This window comes from Fusarium poae, chromosome 1, assembly GCF_019609905.1.
Source record: "Fusarium poae strain DAOMC 252244 chromosome 1, whole genome shotgun sequence".
NCBI classification, from domain to species: domain Eukaryota; kingdom Fungi; phylum Ascomycota; class Sordariomycetes; order Hypocreales; family Nectriaceae; genus Fusarium; species Fusarium poae.
The window spans coordinates 563,480-585,292 of NC_058399.1; the positions used below are offsets into that span (position 1 = coordinate 563,480).

The 21,813-nt window shown below is 46.7% G+C and overlaps 9 protein-coding genes across 9 annotated transcripts; 5 read left to right on the forward strand and 4 right to left on the reverse strand.

Annotated features, from left to right (window-relative positions):
• Window positions 1-87: 87 nt before the first annotated feature.
• Window positions 88-1,853, reverse strand: FPOAC1_000209 (uncharacterized protein; the record flags this gene model as incomplete). Its single annotated transcript, XM_044844828.1, has 4 exons — window positions 88-438; window positions 484-850; window positions 899-1,466; window positions 1,511-1,853. 4 exons carry the CDS (start codon window positions 1,851-1,853, stop codon window positions 88-90), a joined length of 1,629 nt encoding a protein of 542 aa, XP_044710744.1.
• A 1,450-nt stretch (window positions 1,854-3,303) lies between these two features.
• On the forward strand, window positions 3,304-6,621 carry FPOAC1_000210 (uncharacterized protein; the record flags this gene model as incomplete). The annotated part of the gene is made up of 5 exons (XM_044844829.1): window positions 3,304-3,327; window positions 3,405-3,417; window positions 3,507-4,108; window positions 4,302-6,290; window positions 6,469-6,621. The coding sequence occupies 5 exons, from the start codon at window positions 3,304-3,306 to the stop codon at window positions 6,619-6,621; spliced, it is 2,781 nt and encodes a 926-aa protein (XP_044710745.1).
• A 2,263-nt stretch (window positions 6,622-8,884) lies between these two features.
• On the reverse strand, window positions 8,885-9,778 carry FPOAC1_000211 (uncharacterized protein; the record flags this gene model as incomplete). The annotated part of the gene is made up of 1 exon (XM_044844830.1): window positions 8,885-9,778. The coding sequence occupies one exon, from the start codon at window positions 9,776-9,778 to the stop codon at window positions 8,885-8,887; it is 894 nt and encodes a 297-aa protein (XP_044710746.1).
• Window positions 9,779-10,513: 735 nt separating this feature from the next.
• FPOAC1_000212 (uncharacterized protein) lies at window positions 10,514-11,245 on the reverse strand (the record flags this gene model as incomplete). The annotated part of the gene is made up of 1 exon (XM_044844831.1): window positions 10,514-11,245. The coding sequence occupies one exon, from the start codon at window positions 11,243-11,245 to the stop codon at window positions 10,514-10,516; it is 732 nt and encodes a 243-aa protein (XP_044710747.1).
• Window positions 11,246-12,778: 1,533 nt separating this feature from the next.
• On the forward strand, window positions 12,779-14,427 carry FPOAC1_000213 (uncharacterized protein; the record flags this gene model as incomplete). Its single annotated transcript, XM_044844832.1, has 6 exons — window positions 12,779-13,038; window positions 13,087-13,153; window positions 13,199-13,385; window positions 13,441-13,624; window positions 13,672-13,830; window positions 13,992-14,427. The coding sequence occupies 6 exons, from the start codon at window positions 12,779-12,781 to the stop codon at window positions 14,425-14,427; spliced, it is 1,293 nt and encodes a 430-aa protein (XP_044710748.1).
• Window positions 14,428-14,569: 142 nt separating this feature from the next.
• FPOAC1_000214 (uncharacterized protein) lies at window positions 14,570-16,226 on the reverse strand (the record flags this gene model as incomplete). Its single annotated transcript, XM_044844833.1, has 4 exons — window positions 14,570-14,733; window positions 14,787-14,893; window positions 14,947-15,975; window positions 16,030-16,226. The coding sequence occupies 4 exons, from the start codon at window positions 16,224-16,226 to the stop codon at window positions 14,570-14,572; spliced, it is 1,497 nt and encodes a 498-aa protein (XP_044710749.1).
• A 715-nt stretch (window positions 16,227-16,941) lies between these two features.
• On the forward strand, window positions 16,942-17,592 carry FPOAC1_000215 (uncharacterized protein; the record flags this gene model as incomplete). Its single annotated transcript, XM_044844834.1, has 2 exons — window positions 16,942-17,383; window positions 17,429-17,592. The coding sequence occupies 2 exons, from the start codon at window positions 16,942-16,944 to the stop codon at window positions 17,590-17,592; spliced, it is 606 nt and encodes a 201-aa protein (XP_044710750.1).
• A 710-nt stretch (window positions 17,593-18,302) lies between these two features.
• Window positions 18,303-20,412, forward strand: FPOAC1_000216 (uncharacterized protein; the record flags this gene model as incomplete). Its single annotated transcript, XM_044844835.1, has 3 exons — window positions 18,303-18,483; window positions 18,539-19,960; window positions 20,018-20,412. The coding sequence occupies 3 exons, from the start codon at window positions 18,303-18,305 to the stop codon at window positions 20,410-20,412; spliced, it is 1,998 nt and encodes a 665-aa protein (XP_044710751.1).
• Window positions 20,413-20,737: 325 nt separating this feature from the next.
• Window positions 20,738-21,787, forward strand: FPOAC1_000217 (uncharacterized protein; the record flags this gene model as incomplete). The annotated part of the gene is made up of 1 exon (XM_044844836.1): window positions 20,738-21,787. One exon carries the CDS (start codon window positions 20,738-20,740, stop codon window positions 21,785-21,787), a length of 1,050 nt encoding a protein of 349 aa, XP_044710752.1.
• Window positions 21,788-21,813: the final 26 nt, after the last annotated feature.

Genomic DNA, 21,813 nt, shown 5'->3' on the forward strand with positions numbered 1-21,813 from the left:
TCAGGCGACAACATCTGGGATACAAGTTCAATATATAATAAGAACTTGCACATTTGGCTATATCTAATTGCTTTTGTAATAATCTATTTACATCTCACGTGGTCCATTCCATAGATTCCCAATATCTGTAAACTCGACTTCCTGCAACATCGACCACCAATTCGGAAACGGGTCAGGGACAGACAAAGAGGCATTCAGAGATGCGCTCACGGTCTGGCCCTGTGTTGAAGCTGAAAAATTTATGCCATCCTCTTTTCTTGAAGAGTTTCGATCTGCGTGGCTGATCTGTTGTAAATGCTGATCTGATCTATCCACGATACGATACTCGTGGATCGACTGATGCAAAGTCTCGAAATCAGCTCTAGACCGACCTCTATATCGTCCTTCGTCTTCTGTAGCTCTTTTGTACAGAAGAGATGAGTTTTGAATAGTTTTTATCTGTTCTTATTAGCTCGAGCTATTTTGGCTGGAAGAGGAACTTACCCAACCACCTGCCAACTCCCAGGCATTCTGGAACTCTTCGAGATACTCGAGACCCCAATTCATCAGCTGTTCAGCCCTTTTACTGCGACCCAAATTCATCCTGGGATATCGGAACACGTAGAGGTTTAGAAAACATGCCGTGAAAGCACAAAATCCAGAGAAAGGTGTCATCAATGGGATCCCACACTCTGATGCTTCTTGTAGCAGACAGGTAATCTGCTCTGCTGCATGGAACAACTCTTTAGCACTTTCGTCCCACCAACCTGGCGGTGCTTCTGCTTCAAGGAGTGGAGGGTCAACGGGACCTCGAGGTGTCATGTCGCCGATGGGTAAGAAGGGGAAGTATTCGCGATGAAGCATGATGGCACTAAGGCATTGTCAGCGTATGTCTCATCGACCAGCAACGAGATTTTACGTTAGGTAGTAGAGCATGTTCAGGTAGATAAACGATTCACCGTGACCAAGCGTCATGTGCACAACGACACTATGTTGTGGATACCAAAGCCTCTCATGTTGGCTTTTCCTCCACTCCTCTAACCGACTTCGACACTGATACCATGGCGAGCTAGGAACCCATGGGCAATTCTCAGCTGCACACATGCCTGGTGCACATCGCCCATTGTTAAATACAAAGGACATGGCTTGAGCATATATATCGAATCCGAGCGCAATTGACTCGAAACCCTGTGCAAGACCAGACAAATCACCCGCACTGTAATTCAGCGATGTAGCGTCGAAGCCAAAGGCAAAGTCGGTGTAGTTGAGTGGTCGGGGCACCTTGAGCTTCTGCATTTCTGACATTGGAAGCATGCGCGGGTTGTACGTTCCTGAGTTAATGGTACAGTCCATAATGAAGCAGGCCCAGTACGTTCTTGATTCGACGGCTATGGCCATGGCGTCCGTGTCGCTGTTCTGGGAGACGTCTAGCGGATGGGGACTGATGCGGGAGCTGTGAAGAGATTGCATGATGCGTATCGCCATACCTGAACCTGTTAGAACATTGATAGTCCAGTAGCAAAAAACATACCGCAGTGCATCCAAGCTTTGTGATATTCGCGTACACCCCATTCATACAATGTCAAGATGAGCAGAGCCTGCACGACTTGTACCTTTGGCGGCTGGAGGATAGCATCGGACAATGTACTCCATGCATACGTGGCATATGAGTCACTGCTTCTCAGTCCTCTTATCCAATCTCCTGTGACTATAGAACACTGCTTTCTCGTGATGGCAAGAGTCGTGGCGAGTAATGCTTTGCCCTCTTTGGTTCTGACGGTCTGATACTCTTTGATGAACGATGATGCTTGGAGGATCCTCAACTCGGGGAACTTGGCAGTAAATATGTTTAAAGCCTTTAGAATGACGCCCATTGGTAAGTTGGTGAGATGTTCGTCCATGGTATCAAGTTCATTGTGTGAAGATGTCTGTCTTGATGGGATGGGCGTCATGGGACTCAAGACAGACGAGGTCGAAATTACTGAGACATCATCGCCGCGTGGAGTCGAAGCAATTGACGCAGTCTGAACTCTTCTTGCGACTTTCTTCGCAGATCTAACCTGTGGTCGTGTGAGTTCACAGCCAGAGGTTCTCAATCTGTCACATCTTGAGCAAGGCGCAGTTCCATTGTGGACGCATTTGACTTTGGCTTTTCTTCGCAGTGTAAGTCAGCTTTCTTCTGGTGAGTATTAATCAACGAATTCCGTTACCTGCAATGTTCACACGATAAACTGGATCGCATATTCGATATCTGGACGGAAATGAATATGGTGGTCGGCTTTGAAATCAGATGCAGAAAAAATTGAGAGCCGGTGAAATGATAGCGCCGGTAATCGGAACTCGGCTCTCGACCCCGAGTTCCGAGCAAGACGACGCTAAAAACAGACGACAATCTGGATTATAATCAAGGTTGTGGCTCACTATCAGTATTAAATCTTGACGAATTTGCAAATGGCACGGAGAAAAAAAAGTCTGAGTACTTAGACAGTGGATTTTTTGTGGCCTCTACTTCATTCAGTATTCAAAATCACGGTTTTGTTGATACAAAGGCTTGCATCTTTGAGATCGTTTCCACTGTTTGTGTTTGTCTTTGGAATATTGACCTCAACTCAAAACCAGTGAGGCGTACCAGCAGGGATGGGAAGATACTTTTTGAGTATCTAATCAGAATACAAAGAATCCGGCTCTCACATGTATGATATAGTATCTACAGTTGGCAGGTACCGCGAGTATGATCTGGGCGTGGGTACGAGGTATTGCTATTGAATTGGCCGTTAATATATATGGGATGAGATTTGCAGATCAGTTTATCCAATTTGGGCTAGGTATACTGGGTTTATTTATGTTCTTGCTCTAGAGATTACCTAACTTTTCCAGCTTCTTTTGGATCTTTTTGGCTTGTTCGCTATCATCCCCGAAGATTGCTTTGAGTCCCCTAGATCCTTTTTTGGTGCGTGAGAAAAGTCTCTTCCAAAACCGCATTTTCGGAACTCAGTAACAGATACAGATCCGGTTGGTCTTTAGTTATACGCAGAAATTTACGGTTTTGAAGGTATGCATAGACAAATGTATCATTATACAGGGAAGCTGCCCTGGGGAGTAGAAAGGCGGAAAGAGACAGGCTTTGATAGCCGGGAACATTAAATTGCCCCAGTAATGAGGCGGGCCAGCTGAAAAGCAGGATGTGTTGGAGGTATTTTATTGGGCACAATATAGGCGATCCCTACATGAGAACCCGCTCTGACATCCGTAGGCGGCAAGAACCGCGAGAATGATCTGAGCGGCTGGCTGGGATAGCACCCCTGCCTTCTGATCTTTGAACGGATGCCCCCTTCGCATCTTTTCCAAGTAAATCTCCACCCACTCACATTGTCAAAAGCTTCTCCTCGGACTTACAAAATCATTTGGATGCTAGAAACATATAGGGCGAATCAGCAGGTCAGTTCATGCTCTTTAGACTGGACATTTTAGACTACTCATTCTTATACCACAAGACTCAGAAAACTAACCGGTCTATTACCCGCTAGGTAGTTTTGCAGGACGAGTCAAGATGTGTCTTGGGTCTTTCAAGTTTTGGAAGAAACGCCAGAGGGAGCTAGATCAACCTTCACCCCATCCTCGGCCGACAGTTGCCTCTACCGTCGTCCCGGTCAGCAGCGTTCCCGTCGCTTCCGCTGCCACCGCCGAACCTCAAGCTTCTACGAATGATATATGCCCTGCACTGACCAAAGCATCGCCATCTTCTCAATCTTCGCCGAGTCAGACAACACCGCCATCAAAGGCCAAACGCCAGGAACAGCTGTGGGACCGAGCATACAATCAACTCAAAGAAGATGAGACCAAACTCCATGAAGCTTATGAAGAGATAATATCCTCCAAGGCACCTTACATGGATGAAAGCTTGAACAAAGACCAACAAGTCGTCCTAACTTCGGCGCAAGAGAAATGGGATCAAATGAGGAAGACTGCCCAAGAAGGGTTGGATAGAACCCAACGAAGTGCAGAATTGCAAGGAACAGTCGACGATTTCTTCGAAATGGTGACGCCTATAAAAGGAATAGTTGATCGAATCATGCCAGTCGTGCCTCAGGCTCAGGTACCGTGGCTTGCTGTGTCCTTGACCTTTGAAGTAAGTCAACCGTTATTTATCCATCCCCAGTGTCTCGAAATAGCAGAATAATTGGCCGCGGGAAGCATAAGGGACGAAATTAGTGCATCAGCTTATGATGTCCGGATCAGATGTCCTAAGCTTCTTACTTTTGTACCCTAAGACTCAGGAGGCCAATATTTCTACTACCTGTCAACATAGCTAACCAATTCAGATATTTTCTCAGCCTTTTAAGCAGCCTGGTATTAACCGTGCAGGCCTTTTGAATGTCATATCCAAGATGCAAGAGTATATGAGCCTGTCAGACTATGTTGTTGATGACAATGGGCTGCAGTCAGATTTGCATCGGAAACTCGAGAAGGACACCATCGCCCTCTACCAGGCACTTCTTTCTTATCAAATCAAGAGTATCTATTGCTTTCACAAAAACGAACTCAAGAGATTTGTGAGAAATATCTTCAAAGTAGATGACTGGACCAGTCAGCTCGAAAACATCAAGGCCGCCGAAGCTTTGATTTGGGAGGATATACAGAAGTTCCAGAACCAAGTCATGGTGGACCATCTACGAAAACAGTCACTTGACGCGCAGAGGTCCCTCGATGCACTGACAGAGATGTCACGGGGGGTGCGTGGCTTTATCCAAGATCAACAAGAGAGAGAACACGAGAAGGACAACAAGGCATGCCTGCAGCATTTGAAACTGACAGACCCTTCGTCAGACAAAGAAAGAATCCTCGATGGAAAAGGAACACTGCTTCGTGAGTCATACAGCTGGGTCATTGATCATCCTCAGTTCCGGGACTGGAAAACGAACACACAACACCGTCGCCTGTGGATTAGAGGAGACACTGGCAAAGGAAAAACAATGCTGTTGTGCGGTATCATCGAGGAGCTGGAGAAGGACCCTTTTCGTCGGCTATGCTACTTCTTTTGTCAAGCTACAGAGGAGAAGCTGAGGGATGGGAAAAGTGTTTTGCGTGGTCTACTTTTTCACCTTATCAAGCAGTACCCATGGCTCATCTCACACGTTCGCAAAGACTACGACGACAGCGGCCAGACACTTTTCAATGACCACAACGCATGGCAGGCGCTGCGAAAGATCTTTAAATCAGTTCTGAATGACGAGAGCCTCGATGAAGTTATTATAGTTGTGGATGCACTCGACGAATGCATGGTTCATCGCGAAGAACTTCTCGAATTCATCTGCGATATATCAGCTGGCTCACGTGCGAAGCTCATTGTCTCAAGTCGTCCTTCACTCTTCATTCAACAGGCTCTACAGGAAGATGGACCGAGCGCGACAACACTTGCCCTTGAACTCAATAATCAGCTTATCGCTGATGCGGTCCAAAAGTTCATTGACAGGAGAGTCAAAGATTTGGCCAAGGGAAAGCTTTATCAACATAATCCTGACATCTCCAAGACAATTGCCAGTCATCTTACCAATAACGCAGAGAGCACTTTCCTCTGGGTGGCTTTGGTATGTCAGGCGTTGGCAAACAAGAAAGTCTGCCGCAGAGATCATGTAATGGATATCCTCAAAAACTCACCTCCGGGTCTTTATAACCTATACGATCGAATGTTGGAAAATATTGGCCGTGAGTCGATGGACTTTTCGATTTGCAAAGAGGTTCTGGCCATCAACTCCGTCCTCATACGCCCTGTGGCTCTGGAGGAATTACTTGGCATCATGAATGCAAATGTCGCCTCCGAACTCGACGTTATGGAGCTGGAGCAGATTATCATGTCCTGTGGCTCGTTTATCCACCTACAGAAGGGGGTTGTTTACTTTATACACCAGTCTGCTGTGGATTTCCTTCTCAAGGACGATAGGCTTCCTAGTATCGCAGACAGGCATCGCTCAGTATTTCAAAATGCATTGCGTGCGCTCCAAGCATCCTCTGCACTGAAGCGCGATATCTATAACTTACGGGATCCCGGTGTGGCTCACGAAGATATCAATACCACCAGTCCCGATCCCCTGTTGTCTCTTCGTTACCCCTGTGTTCATTGGGTTGACCATCTGCACGACCATTTCATAACAGAGGGGAAAGAAAATGGCGCCAGCCCGCTGCATGCTGAAGATATATCGTCAGTCTATACCTTTTTCAGAATCAAGTTCCTTTTCTGGATTGAGGCTTTGAGTCTACTCCAAAATGTTCCACGAGCTATGAGAGCGATCAAGGTGCTTCAAATGCTACTGGTAATTAATCCTGATCACTGTGCCTGACTCAAACTAATGTTATTTAGGAAGGAAAGTCAAGCTCAGCTGAGCAGCCGATTAGAGACTTCTTACATGACGCGAACCGATTCCTGCTATATTTCAGATATGTTATTGGAAAGTATCCCCTTCAAATTTATGCTGCATGCCTCGTTTTTAGCCCAAAAGAGAGTATTTTGAAAAGATGCTTCAAGTCAGAGGCGCCGAATTGGGTCACTGTGGCGAATGGTTTGGATTCAACCTGGAATGCATGCTTGCAAACCCTAAGTGCACACAAATCTTCATTGGTCACAGTAGTGTACTCTTCCGATGACCAGTCGTTCATCTCTGGATCTAAAGATGGTACACTCAAAGTGTGGGATGCAGGGAGCGGAACTTGTCTTCATACACACGATACATGTTCACGCATAACCGATTATTGCGCTGCATTTTCAACTGACGGCGAATCTTTCGTTTTGGGGTCCGACAACGGGTTAGTGGAGGTATGGAATCGGATGACAGGAAATCCTGTTTCTAAGCACCAGGCGCATCAGTTCGGAAGATCTTCAGCAATGGCGATCTCATCAGACGGCTATACTTTTGCCTATCTACAATCCGGGAACAGGATTCTAATCTGGAATAGAGACACGGAGATCTCTTTCTACACATTCCCACCTCCCGAAAACGCCTACTCGTTAGCCTTAAGTGCGGATGGTAAATACCTTGCTGCAACTACTCGCGAAGGCTGTATAATCTGGGAAACTCTCGACGAAGACCCGATGATGTTACCTACAGACTATGTAATATCTTCGGCTGTCTGGTCAAGGGACAAACTGTCTCTTGCCACAGGCGGCAAAAAAGGCTTCGTTGAGGTTTGGGGAAGGGGTGTTAACCAATGGAATTCGAAATTCAAAGTCCAAGCCAGGGCCGCCCACCAATATCGATATGATATTGATTGCGTGACGATGTCACTTGATGCAACGTTGGTAGTGGCCGGCACTCTTGATGATATTTTTATTTGGAATATTGAGACGGGTGTTTTGGCATGGGCAATGAATGGTGTATCACACATTACATCGGTATCTCTCTCAAGTGACAACCTACGTCTCTTAACAGGATGTGGGGATGGCACAGTCAAGATCTGGGATCTAATAGAGTCTCAGGACAGTAGATCAGGGTCTTACGATGGTGATTCGCGAGACCTCTATTGGTCTGACACTGATCGTTTCACGGTATATTTCCCTGAAGCAAAAGAGATCAGAGTCTATGGTAATAACACACGAATTGGGTTGCGTTGGAAGTATCCAGACGTCTTCGCGATCTCACGAGACGGTCGGCAACTTGCCTGGGCCTATTCCACTGGTTCGAGAATCACCATCTGGGACACTCAGACTGGCAAACTCCTCAGGGAGTTGATTCATAGCATAGAGGAGGTTTCAGTGGGCCCTTATGACTCCAAAAGCATTGAGGAGCGTAGGATAAAACGCTCGATTATCTGGTCTGAGCAAACTGAAATCAACAATGGATATATTCCGGCAGACTCGTTGGCATTCGGCAATTCATTTCAATTTGCATCAAGTGTTGCAGGACTGATCAAAATCTGGAACACATCTGACGGCCGTTGTATCGACAGCTTAGACCTTGGCAATAGTCGAATCTGGATAATGGTCTTTTCAAAGACAGGACGATGGCTTGCTGCAGTTTCTCAAAGTCAAATATCAGGCACTGCGACTATCGAGCTGTGGGATACAGTGGATAGAAACTGTATGACGATACGACCCCCCAAAATTGGGACTTTTAACAAGGCCAATACCCTCAGCTTCTCAGCTGATAGTCTACTACTGGCGGTAAGTGTACCAGTTGACGCAAGTCCAGTCGTGTACATATTGGATGTGAGATCGGGAACCATTTTACACAAGTTTAAGCACAATTTGACCCGGACAATCCATGTGCAATTTGACAGCCACAATGAACGAGTTTTTCATACCGAGCATGGATCTATCGATATAGAGGAAGCAAAAGGATCAGAAGAAATGAATGATTTGCTCCGTGGCTATAGTTTTGCCGACGACAGCCCTGATCAATGGATCAAACTGGATGGGAAAAGATTATTGTGGATTCCCGATGAATACAAAACTATTAGTGAAAGCGACAAGAGTCCTTTCATAGATGGTTTAAGGATCATATGGATGAGAGGATCACAAAGTCCAGTGCAATTGTTCTTTACTGCACAGGATTGACGTTTTCAGTTAGGTCATTATGTTAGTATCAGCATATAGATCATTACTCGTTGGCTAGCCGGGAGGGGGTGCCAACTAAGCAAGCTTAGTTGGCCACAAAAGTATGAGACAAGGCGAAAAGTGTGAGACATCCCGGAAGATGCCCACTTGGCGTGATTTGCACCAAAATACCATTTTTTTCAATCAAATGACACTCAAATCTTGTCAAAATAGGCTCAAACTGATGAAAAGGCGTAGTTTGAAGCTTCTATTGATTTATTGGCTATTTCAGAGTGGGAGAAATGACTGCGACGGCTCTGGTGATGCTCTGGCAAGGGAAACAGCTTCCCTGCCAAAATGTGCCGTATATCTGTTTTCTTAGCCAATAAGGCTATCTTCTTGTGCCGTTCTTATTCCCCTGATGATATCACGAAGTGACTCATGAAGCTGCGTGTGGTGTTGATAGGGACAAGGAGTTGAGGGAAGTGTAGGTAGTGATGACTCAGAGTCAGGTGCACAGGGCGGCGATGAGGGCATCTCGACTTCGCTGCCGCCGGCGACTTCAATTACAGGAAGAATCTCGTCTTCTTCATCCATTTCCTCGTGCTCGTGTGCTTGTGTGAGGTTGAAAGTGACCGTATCATCACTGTGAGGGAGGCCGGTGAGATCAACGGCGCTGAGGGGCTTCGCGGCATACTGTGCCTTGCGGATAGCTTCACGCACATCATCAGGGAGTTGTGTATCTATCATATAGCCGTCAGTCTCTTCTTTCAGTGCTTGAGTCATTTGTGAACGCTGTGTATCCATAGATAAATAGTCATATTGCTTCCCTGTGTGCTCCAACCACTGCTTGAACTGCAGCCTCTTTGGTATGCCGTTGACGATAACTTCTTTATTCTCTCGCCACTCATCCTTGAGGCGGTTCATCTCCTTGATGATGACAGATCGTGTGAATCGTATACCCTGCTTATGTTGCTTCTTCTTATCGTCGGCGATAGCCTCCTCTTGTTGATCTCGCAGATCTTGCAGCGATACTGTAGGAATAAGGTCAGAGACAGTCTTTGCGCGGCGGCCTCGCTTTCTCTCGTGATACCGCTTTTCGATGCGAGTTCTTCGATCATCCACGTACTTTTTGATAACATCCTCAAGCACCACAGCTTCATGAACGATGTTGCGAATGTGCCGGAGCCCTGCGAGCGTAGGAGAACTGAGGATATCGTGATATCGCTCGCCGATGGTCTCGGCGGTGCTGGAAGCGGCGTGAAATCGCATATCTGAGGGAAGAAGTGAGAAATGAGCAGGCGTGAAGGTCTTCTTCTTCTTGAGCTGCTTCCTGAGAAGATATTCTATGGCAGGTCGGTCTGTGGGAGGGTAGATGCCCGTTTTTGGAAGCCCGAGATGATGTGAGCGGCAGTGAAGCCTTCATTAAAGATCTCCTGATTTTGGTGAGAAAAGGGGCCTTTTTCGGTGAAGGCTGATTAAGAAGGCACATACCTGAAAAGCTCCTGCAAAGGCACGCCGGCCAAAGGTAAGATTTCCCTTCCGCAACGCCTCACGAAGCTTCTTCTGATGCGCTTCCTTCAGAGAATTGAAATACGCCTACATCCATTGGCTGGAGTATATGCGTTGAATGAGGCGGAAGAAATGCTACGAGAATATTGAACTTTATCATATATTCTCGTAATTCGAATGAGCCGTGGCCTGTGAAGCCGTCGATAACGAGCAGCCGCCATACAGCCTCATCATCAGGCCTCGCCGCGGGAGGCATATCGTGAGTAACCAAGCGGTTATTTGTATCCTGAAGGTGCTCATTACACCCAAACCACTCTTCAAAATCAAGCTGACGTTTCTGTACAGTAGCAGATTTCTCCCACGAGCATCGGTTGAAGTGCTTCGCCCACTCGAGCGTTATCGCCGCACTTGAGAATGCCGAGTCTGACTGAGCGAAGCGCATATCAGGATCGCCTTCAATGAACGCCCACTCAAGCGTTGGCAACGACTTGAAGATCAGCCAGGGGGCGTTGTTGCGCCGGCTGCGTTGCCTGAGCCGATGACTGTGCAAGTCTCGCGATCTTGCGGAGAAAATACCTCTGTTGCTGACTTCTTCTTGGTGCGTACAACGAGGCATTCCATCTTATCTCGTAGCATTCCGACTCTAACTCCTGCTTCATCTGCATTCCAGGTCTCTGATGCACCGATATTGTACTTCGTCATCACATCGCTGAGGCGTTGGAACCACTCCTTCGTATCATCAACGCCGCCTTCCTCATATTCGGCACGCGAAGCTTCTCTCGACTTCAATATCGATTTCGCAAGCTCAGGATGATCATCACGGAAGCGAGAGTACCACATCTTGCTCACAGGTCTCGCATCAGGATCACGGCGGCGCCGCAGAGTAAGTGCTGCATCTTCTATTTCCCACTTGGAGGCAGGCAGGCCTGACTTTTCCATCCAGATGATATAACACACGATAGCTTCTTCTTCCTCATCCGTGAGTTGCCGCGGGCGCCCCATCTTAGGATCGACAACATCCTCATAATCTACGGTATTCGCAGCCTCAAGTCTCTTGACGATGCGGCCGATAGATGCACGAGCAGAGCCGGCATATCGAGCTTCAGCAGCACGAAGAGTCAGTGGCTTCTTTCGGCGGCCGGCAGCATCACGATTGAGACCGCGGCGAAGTCGCTGGCGTGAAAGAACAACGGCCTGAGCAGCTCTCAGATTTGATTGTGAGGGCATAATTTTGATGGACGTGATATATGACTTTTTTACTGATTGATGTCCTAGAAATCATTGGTTTTGGCGGGCAAAAGTCATGATTTTGCGACAGCAGCCTGTGCGGGGTTGTCTCACACTTTTCGCCTTGTCTCATACTTTTGTGGCCAACTAAGCTTGCTTAGTTGGCACCCCCTCCCGGCTAGCCAACGAGTAGAACGGCATATTGTACAGACCACATTTTCTTTCTCGTCTCCATAACGTGGAGGGCCTATCTTAATATATGATATTTTTAAATAGAAGCCTGATGACAGTCTGGAGTTTAATAACCCCCCCCCCATTTGTGGTAGTATGCAATCATATGATCGTGTTGCAATGAAGTTTGCAAAGTTAAATTACATCCAACATTCCAAGCTATAACTTTCGGTTCGAGCTTGACCGGTATATGTTGCTAACATGAACACTCTAACATATGGAAGAAACAGGAAACTGATTGATGTCTTACAGGTAGTATATGATGCTTTGTTTTTGAAATCGCCTCCAGCGTCTAGTCATTTGAAGTTATTGTGCAACTTACCCCAGACCATCACTTGAGGGTGACGATAAGATATGGCGAGATAAGATTAGATATTAATCGCTTATCTATCAGCACTAGACCGGAATTAGTACTCAGATCGGGCATGCCCCACAGTGAAGACACCGAAGTCGCCGACTTGAACCTTTCATTAACAATTGCTGAGAAATACACAACAACCCAAACGCCAATGACCGAGTCAAGTAACCCGAGCGACTCGAGACCATCAAGTGTTACGCCAGGTCGTGCACGTGTAGCGCGTGTTGCGTGTAAAGCATGTCATGCTCGGCGCGTCAAATGCGATGCCGCGGATAGCCAACCTTGCTGGCATTGTCGCACGCGTGGCTCAGAATGTGAATTGATAGAGTCAAAGCGTGGAAAGTATGTGCAGAATATATCATAGTTGATAGTTATGAGACTCACTGGCCTGTAGATATGTAAGACGGAGTAATGTCCAGTCAAAACAGCGACGCTCTTCTAGGCGCCTGCAAGAAACGCAAAGTCCGGCTCCAGATAGAGCTACGAGTACTGAAAGTATTGCTGTTGCCACACCTCAAAATAACGAAGCTGAAAGAATTATCGAAAGCCGACAAGTGGTCGAGCCAAATGTTGTACAGAATCCTCAGCACCAACCTCAACCAAATGCATGCCAAGGCAAGGACCGATCGTTCTTCCTCGGCGACTCAAGTAGTCTATCCTACATTATCGAACTAATATGTACTCCAAGGAGTGGTGTCAGTGAACCAGTCAAGGTCCATTATCCCATCCCAGCATCCATAGTCGAAAGAGCAGTCGCACCCAGCCGACCTCAAATCGAACCATTACGTTTGCAGGATGCACTGACTCTCCCATCGAGGGAGATATCCGATCGTCTCGTCTATTTGTTTTTCGATATCGTGCACCCTCCTTGGCCAGTTGTTGATAGAAAGTCATTCTTAAAGCTCTACCGAACGGGGAGAGCCTCGCCTCTGCTCTTGCATGCCATGTTTCTCGTGGCTTTCATATTTTGCGATGAGGATCTTATTCGAGACGCGGGATTCGGTGACCGGGTTGCGGCACGTAAATATCACTATCTACGTGCCAAGACGTTGTATGATGTTGACCACGAGACTGATGGGGATATTCTCGCTGCTTCGCTTCACCTCTTGGGATTCTGGTGGAACGGACCAGATGATCAGAAAGATGCATGGTTCTGGTTGGGTTGTGCAACATCATATGCCCAGTCTCTTGGTTTGCATCGCTCGTATGTCGTCCAGTCTCTCGCTGATAACTCTTGCTGACCCACTTACAGAACCGTCGCCTCTAGACTCAGTCCTGAGAAGAGGTCGCTGCGTAAGCGCATTTGGTGGTCCATATACGTATGTTCAATCTTGACATTCTTTTCAGTAATCTGACATTATCAGACTCGCGATCGACATACTGCCGCATGTCTAGGCAAGCCATGCAGAATTCGAGATGAGGACTGCGATATCGAAGCAGTCAGCGAAGCGGACCTTTACTTCGACGATGTCATAGACGATCCTGTGATACCACCTCAGAAAGAATACCACACAGCCTTCTTTGTCGAGATGTGCAAAGTTGCTGAAATTCGTGGGTTGCCCCTCTATCGAATCACTGACCTCGTTGGCTAACGACCCACGGCTAGTTGGGGATATCGTTATTGGAGAATTTAGTCCTCGCCGTCTCGCATTGGAATGCTACGAAGTGCCCAATCTGAAAGCCAGACTTGAGCAATGGGAGTCCCAATTGCCAAAGTGCATGCAAAAGGCGCCACTTGATGAGACGTTGGGAGAAGCATTCTGGGCTACACAGCTGCACATGGCCTACCAGTGAGATGACACAGGCCACTCAAGGTATTTTTGCTAATGATAGACAGGAACTACTTTATACTCTTATTTCGACCGAAAGCTATCGAGGACATGTCACCAGTAGAAGCCGAAAGGGATAAGACAGCACGAGGTGCGGCTGACTACATCACCCGCATGACAGAAGACCTCATTGCTGTCGGAACATTGCGCTACACCCAGATGCACATGTAAGCAAATAAACTACCTCTTGTTTCCAATTTCTCACAACCTTAAGAATACCAGCCGTTTTCGGAGCCCTCTCGATCCATACCCTCGTCATCTGCCGAAAAGACCCTATCCGTCGACAACTAGCTGGCAACAAATCACGACAATGCATTCTCGCTCTCAGTGAACTAGCAAAATCTTGGCCCATTGGCCTATGGATAACCAAGTTATTCGTGAACCTTTTGAGACGTCTTACAGGCCAGGGCTCGGCGTTGTCAGCGGGATCAATAGTCGATGTGAGGTCTCGCATCGCCAATGGTAGTGGTGTCAACGAGGGTCCCGCTCTAGATTTATCTCGAAGTGGTAATGGGTTGCAGATTTCGGATGAAGGAATGAACGGGTTCAGCCAGCAGAATAATGGTTTATTTGACAATACTAACGGTTCAGGGACAGGAGAGCACCAGGTACACGATATGCTACAGCAGCCTTCTGATCAGTTTGGGTTTGACTCTTTCTGGGCGGAGGATACCATTGACGTCGATTTGCTTCTTCAGAATGGACTTTGCCCGTTGCTTCCAGCGGATTTCGGTCTTATGCCTCCAGGTACATTTGGTATATGATATTGAGGTTTAATCTTGGTCCATGAATTCAAGTCTATATCTATTTCTGTGGATTAATTCTATATCAACATAATACAACTTCATCGAGTCTAACTATCCTTTTCTGTTCACCACTCTCATGTCCGCCAACATATTATTACGTCTATGTATTCGAAGCAAATCTGCTCTTGGCTCTCAGCTGTTTCCCATACTTGAAGAAAAGCCAAGGGAACGGTGCCATGGCAACTGTCAAAAAAGCAAGGAGACTGGATGCCCACTGATAACCAAGCTTTTCGTACATCTGAATACCGAAAAGAGGGAATGCCGCTGAATAACACGTTAGATACGATGGTGATTAATGCAATTGATAGGAGACCTACCTGCAAAGGAGCAGCGGGCGAAACTGTTGGCTGCCATTGCTGAGGCGGCGTATTGAGGGTAGGCATCAACCAAGAAGGTGAATATACCTGTGAAAACGAGGAGCATGCTAAATGGGACGTTAGTTGAGGATTCAAAGATGAGCGGTCAAGATTAACATACCCGCATCCAAATACTCCAGAACCAATGATTGGCACAATCCAATGCACGCTGGCGTATGTAGTCCAAGCAAACCAAAACAAGCCGATAGGAATAAGCACCGCACCGAGAATAGTCGGAGGCAATCTGTACTCTGGCTCACTGATAGCCTTGCCTGTCGTCTTCTCCTGCTCTTCTAACCATCTTATTCGAAGTTTAGCCCAAATTGGCGTGGTAGCCGTTGCGACGATAAGTCCAACAAAGATACCCAGGAAAGTCATGCCGACCTGCCAGAGGTTCATACCGTGATTCGTGCGGAAGACAAGAGGGAAAGCGCCAAAGAACAGATACAAAATACCAAGGAGAATGGCTGAGTAGAGATCGAGACATAGACACATGGGCTCAAGAAAGAGGAGCTGAAATGGTCGGAGAACGGAGAGTTTAAGTGTTTCGAGGATGGGCTTTTGGTCGTCTTCCATTGGAGCGCGGTATGTATCGTTGCCGGTGTCTTTGCGAAGCTTTCTTGCCTTTTCGCGTAGTAGAATAGGATGAAACGTCTCTGGCGCAAAGAAGACAATGGCAACCATGAGAACAACAGCCCAGATAAGCATAACGTAGTACGTCCAGCGCCAGTTAACGTTATAGTTGATAAAACCTCCAACCAACGGTCCAAGAGCCGGCCCGATAAAGGGCGCGAGAGATACCAAACTCATAGGCTTCTGAATCTCATGCCTCTCAAAGACATCTCCTGCTGTTCCGCCTGCAACACTGAGGAAACTGCTGCCAGCGAAACCTGTGAAGAAGCGCGCAATGATCATGGTCTGGATGTTTTGCGCGACAGCTGAAGGAATCGTCCAAATGATAAACATTGTCCATGATACCAGGTAAATGGGTCTTCGGCCGTAGTACTCGCTCAGAGGACTAGTCAGAACAGGACCAAGCGCAATTCCCAGGACAAAAGTTGAGAGACCGAGAGTGGCGACGATTTGAGAGCAGTTGAACTCTTTGTTCATTTGAGCATATGTAGCTGTGTAAATTGAACTGGCGCATGTCCTACAATAACTCTATTAGTATAGACCTCGGTTTCTTTTTGAGGAATTGTCTTACACGCAAAGACTACCGACACAGGCAATTGAAACAATTAACCATTTTCGCATTCTCGACATACTCCTCGGACACATGGGATCCTTGTCACCGTCCCAACCGACGACCTGCACCGATTTAGCTGATACATGCTGATTAACAATTTCTGTAGGTTGATCGCTGAGCTCCTGAGAAGAGCGACGAGTATCACTCTCTGCCATGGCTGCTAATAGTGATGATGGTGATGAGGTTGGAAGATCATGACAGGTCGGACTGACGTAGGGATGTTATAAGAGGAGCATGAAAAGGAGACTAGGAGGAAAATAAATTTAACCGGCTCCACGGCATTGGGAAAAAAAAGAGGATTTGTAATGACGATATCGTTTTTTAGGCGGAGATAAGGAGGTGTGGGGAATAAGAGTTGGGTTCAAGATGCCGAGGTGACTTGGATGGAGTATGTGACGTATCCATTGTTTGGAGCAGGGGGGCAACTTGAGAGTCAGAGATTGAGTACATTCTGTTCTCAAGATATAACGATGAGTCGATTGGAAATGCAGTTGATGTGTTATCTTGAATGTAAGGTTGTATCTCTCACCAGTTCGATATGATGGGCTGTCATTGTAGTCATATTGCCAAGACACTGAGGCTCTGTGGATGTGGATTTCTGTGCCACTATAGTCAGTTGACTAGTCATCATCGTTGATCTTAGTATTTCCTCATCTTTCACTATCACTTAATGAGAGGACACTTACCACAGTGGGCGGCGATTCAGAGAAACCAGTTTTATTCTTGTAAGAACAAACAATTACTTACATTTCATTACTAACCACGCTATCTAGTGACATTGATAATTGCTTGTATTCACGTAGTGAGTCAGGTCATCGCTCATCATCACTCACTCACTCACCATGTTCAGATTATAAAGTCCTGGAGCTCATGTCAAGCCTCATCGACTCTTACTTCAAATCTCATCTCGGACTCACACCAGAAGAAGCTGAACGTCTCCACAAAGATTACTATCAACAATACGGTCAAGCAATTGAAGGTCTCGTGCGCGATTATCAGATTGATGCTCTGGACTACAACGCCAAAGTCGATGACGCGCTTCCCCTCGACGACCTCATCAAACCCAACCCTCAACTACGACAATTTCTTGAAGACATTGATACATCAAAAGTCAGACTCTGGCTTTTGACCAACGCGTATGTCAATCATGGAAAAAAAGTCGTTAGGTTGTTGGGCGTGGATGATTTATTCGAGGGTTTGACGTACTGCGATTATACCCAGGTGCCGTTTGTTTGCAAACCGCAGAAGGAAATGTTTATGAAAGCCATGAGAGAAGCAGGAGTTTCTGATACTTCCAAGTGTTATTTGATTGGTGAGTTTAAGTTCTTGTGACATGACTGACCACTGACTCTGGTAGATGATTCTCACAAGAATTGTGTTGGAGCTCAAAAAGCTGGTTGGATGGCTATTCATTATGTAGAAGAGGGGTTCCCTTTGCCTGATACACCTGCATCACAGCATCAGGTTCGTAGTCTTGAGGAGTTGCGATCGCTTTATCCTGAGTTTTTCAAGGATGGGTAGTAGAAACCACATTGTGGGATACATGTGTATGTCGCGACAGCACTGTGCCATATACCCTGAAGCGAAAGCCCTTGTGAGAAGAGACAAAGGTACAAGGGTTCATCTCTGCTACTTCGAAGCATGTCTGGGAAGAGTTAGACCATGTCTCCTCTAAAATAGCCATGCATTCTCAATTCGAACTCTTCCGTCAGCCGCAATCGCTTTGGCAAAGCTGAAAGTTCTTGTCTCACCAGTCAGCTATAATAGAAAGACTTATCTGGAATGTGACTCTCATCCAGTTCCCCTGCATATTCACCGGTGGCATGTTCAAAGTCTAGACCCCACCAATGGACAAGGGTATGGAGAAGTCCAGTATTTCAGCTGCATGGGAATCTCACTAAAGTGGCTTGCTGAAATTCCCTAGTCCACTCACTAGCTCACTGAACTATTTGCTTGGGGAAGACTCGAGCGGCACGGCACGAACTAAACGGGTGAAGCTATGACTTTTGTGGCTGTGCGGAGCTGAGACATAGAGTTCTCGACTGTGAGCTATTGGACGCCTTTACGTGAGATTCGATTTGGTGTTGCAACTTTGACTTTTGTCTTTTTGTTCAGCTGAGGACATGTGAAAATGATAAAAGCTTATAATTCCCCATACTAACAATCAGTATTCACCTCACTACTCAAATCATCTGTATCTCCTTATCATTGACGTTGTGAATCTTATTACAATGCCGTCTGCCACAAACGCTCATCTCGAGGAGGCGTTCGTTCAAGATGAACACGTCAAACTCATTCTTTGCTTCGATGGTACTGGCAACACCTTCAGCGGTACCAATGCCGACACCAATGTCGTCAAGATTCTACGAAAGCTTGATCGCAACAACAACAAGCAGTACCATTATTATCAGAGTAAGTAATCCTTCCCCCCGCAACTCTTATAAACTCCGTCCAACATCCTGTGTAGCCGGAATCGGCACCTACGATGCGAATGAGAGCTCCATCCACAAGTCTACTCTAGGGGAGATCAAGAGTAAGGTTTCCAAAACCATCGACCAAGGTTTTGGAACAACCTTTGACTCTCATATTATGGCCGGCTACCGTTTCCTCATGCGACATTATGAACCCAAGGCCAAGATCTACATCTTTGGTTTCAGCCGTGGCGCTTACACTGCCAAGTATCTATCGCGCATGGTTAACAAAGTTGGTCTTCTGTGCAAGGGCAATGAGGAAATGGTACCATTTGCCTATCGTCTCTACGCCCGGGCTCTGGAAAGTGAGAGCGAGGATCGTATCGCTGCGCAGAAAGGCGGTGTCTGGGCCATGGGTGCTCCTGAAGAAGCATCGACCCATACTGACTCTACGCCGTTGCTCAATCGACACAATCAGCCTAACAGTGTACCAAATGGCCAGACCAACGGCGTCAATGGTTATTCTCAATGTACATGCGCTGATGAATCAGTCGAACATTCCCCTGCTGGAGCTGAAGAACCTACCGAAACTGACGACGAGGAAGACAATACTACCTTCATGGCTGGCAACGTCAACATCAAAAGGCGATCCAAGACCAAGATCGCCAGAAGGGAAGTCAAGGCTTTCAGTCAGACCTTTTGTCGAAATGAGGGCACAGATCCGAAGAACCACAAGAACATCAAAGTCTTCTTCCTGGGAATGTGGGACTGTGTCAACTCTGTCGCCGTCGTTGAGAAAAACGCCCCAGCACCTGTCGAGATTACTGGCACTGCAAAACATGTTCGCCACGCCGTTGCTGTTGATGAACGGCGTGTCAAGTTCAAGCCCGCTCTTCTGGCACAAGATATCCGAACCGTCGTCAAGGAGGCAAAGGAGAAGGAGGCAGCGAAGAGGCTAGGAAAGTGCCAGAAGTGTAAGAAGGTGAAGAAGGATAAACGAACAGAGGAGCAGAAGAGGAAAGACGAGGAAGAGGAGGAGAAGGAAAGACTGGAGAATGAAGAGGATATCAGAGAAGTTTGGTTCCCTGGCAACCATGGCGACATCGGCGGAGGATGGCCTGCTATGCCTGAGCTCGTGTCACCCGACAAGATGACATGGTACAGGCGTCTTGGGTGCATTTTCAAGAGCATGAAGCCTGCTGATGTGACGGGTGGTCTCAAGAATAATGATCTTCAGATGAGCGACATGGCTCTAGACTGGATGATTCGAGAAGTCACTCTCGTTGGCGAGCACGATGAGAAGTCTCGTGTCCACTGGTGTCATACCGTTGACAAGTTCATGGAGAGTATGGGCAAGAAGGCTCCCAAGGGTAAGAAGACCAATCTGCAGAAATATGTCATTGAAGGATTTCAGCATGATACTCTCAGGTTTGGATACGGGTCTTCTTTCTTCAAAGTCATTTTGTGGAACTTTATGGGTAAGTCTGACTACATTTGAACACCTTTATGAAACAGCATCACTGACCATATCCTAGAAATGATCCCAGGAATTCCAAGATGGGAACTCAATGACAATGATCCAGATGAGGCCAAGAAGGGCTGGGAGTCGTGGCGATGGAAACCCAACTTTGGCAGCTTCCGTGACATCCCGCGCAACGCTGTTCTTCATAATTCTCTGATTCAACGTTTGAATGCCGAGAGTATCAAGTACCGTCCTGAGAACAACCACGGTAAAGACGAGCCTTGTTTATTGGGTCCTGGTAAGGAGGGTGTTGCCAAGATGAAGAAGGCCGAGTTGCAGAACCAGAAGGATCTTGGCGAATACACAAAGGCAGTGGAGAGGACATGGGCTGAAAGACATCAGCTTTGGCAACTTGATCCCCCCAAGAAGCCCAATGCCAATGGTACCACTGGTATTTCAACTATGTAATAGGATATTCTACGCGTATGAAAGGGCAATTACATCAGTTTCATTTTGGAAACATGGTTCAATTTATTGTATTAGGGTAGTTTGTGTTTGAGTCAATTTATTAGTTGCTCATATCTGACTTTTAGGGGGATTCGTAAAGTGACCAATTATATTGATTCGATGGATTTGAAGGATTTGAAGGATTCGAAGGATTCTACAGACCATGTAGACTTTGTTCTGATCAACTGAGAATTAACATAACTTTGAGCCTGACAGCCCAAATTAACTTCTTACTCAGAGGTACGCAAATACTTCCCCAACTAAAAGACAACAAGTTCAGCTGAACATGGAATCTCCAACACGCGTGCTTGTGACGGGTGGAAGTGGCTTCTTGGGGGGCCACGTTGTCCGACAACTCCTTCACGACTCTACGACTACCGTTGCCATCACCAGTCGCCATCCAAAGGTTCCTGTCGATGTTTCGGATGAATCGCGCATCTCTCTCCTTTTACTTGATCTTACATCTCGAGATCAAATCGACCAAGTCTTCCAGAAATTCAAGCCCCATGCGGTTATCCATACTGTATCCCCATCATATCTCGATACTCGACAAGCATTGATCAAAACCAATATCGACGGTACCAAGATCTTGCTAGAAGCCGCAAAAGCTTGTAGTCACACGCAAGCCTTTGTCTTCACTTCATCCAATCAGGCTGTTGTACCGACACAAGAACCTTTGTCGGAAGAGAATGCTCAACTATATGACGCGACCAATGCACCCAATGCCTACGCCCTGTCAAAAGGACTGGCCGAAAGACTTGTCATTGCTGCAAACTCGGACGAGTTGTACACCTCTGTCATCAGAATCCCTGGTATTTATGGCGAATATGATACCAACTTCATCCCTCAGTTGATGTCGAGCATGCGAAAGAAGGAGCATAAGATGCAAGTTGGCAAAGACGATAAGCTTTTTGAAGTCTTATATGTACGAAAGGCAGCAGAGGCGCATTTACTAGCCACGAAAACTCTCCTCGATCCTTCAAGTCGCGACCGAGCCGGTGGCGAAGCATTCTTCATCTCTGATGGAAAACCACAGAAGTTCTTCGACTTTTGTAGGAGATTTTATGCTGCCGCCGGCAACCCTGTCAAATCAGAAGAGGTGACGCGTATTCCTCTGTCTGTTATGCAGTCAATGGCGTCGACTACCGAATGGTTGTACTGGGTTTTCACGTTGGGCATGATACAGCCTAGTTTACGAAGGATTAATATGGATCATCTTGATACAGGTTGTTGCTGGTCTTTGGATAAAGCGAGGAAGATATTGGGATACGAGCCTGTTGAAGATCAGGATAAAGCAATCAAGAGTACAATGGAGTGGGCCATGAAGGAATTATAAAGATAACTCAACCGGTAGCGAGTAGT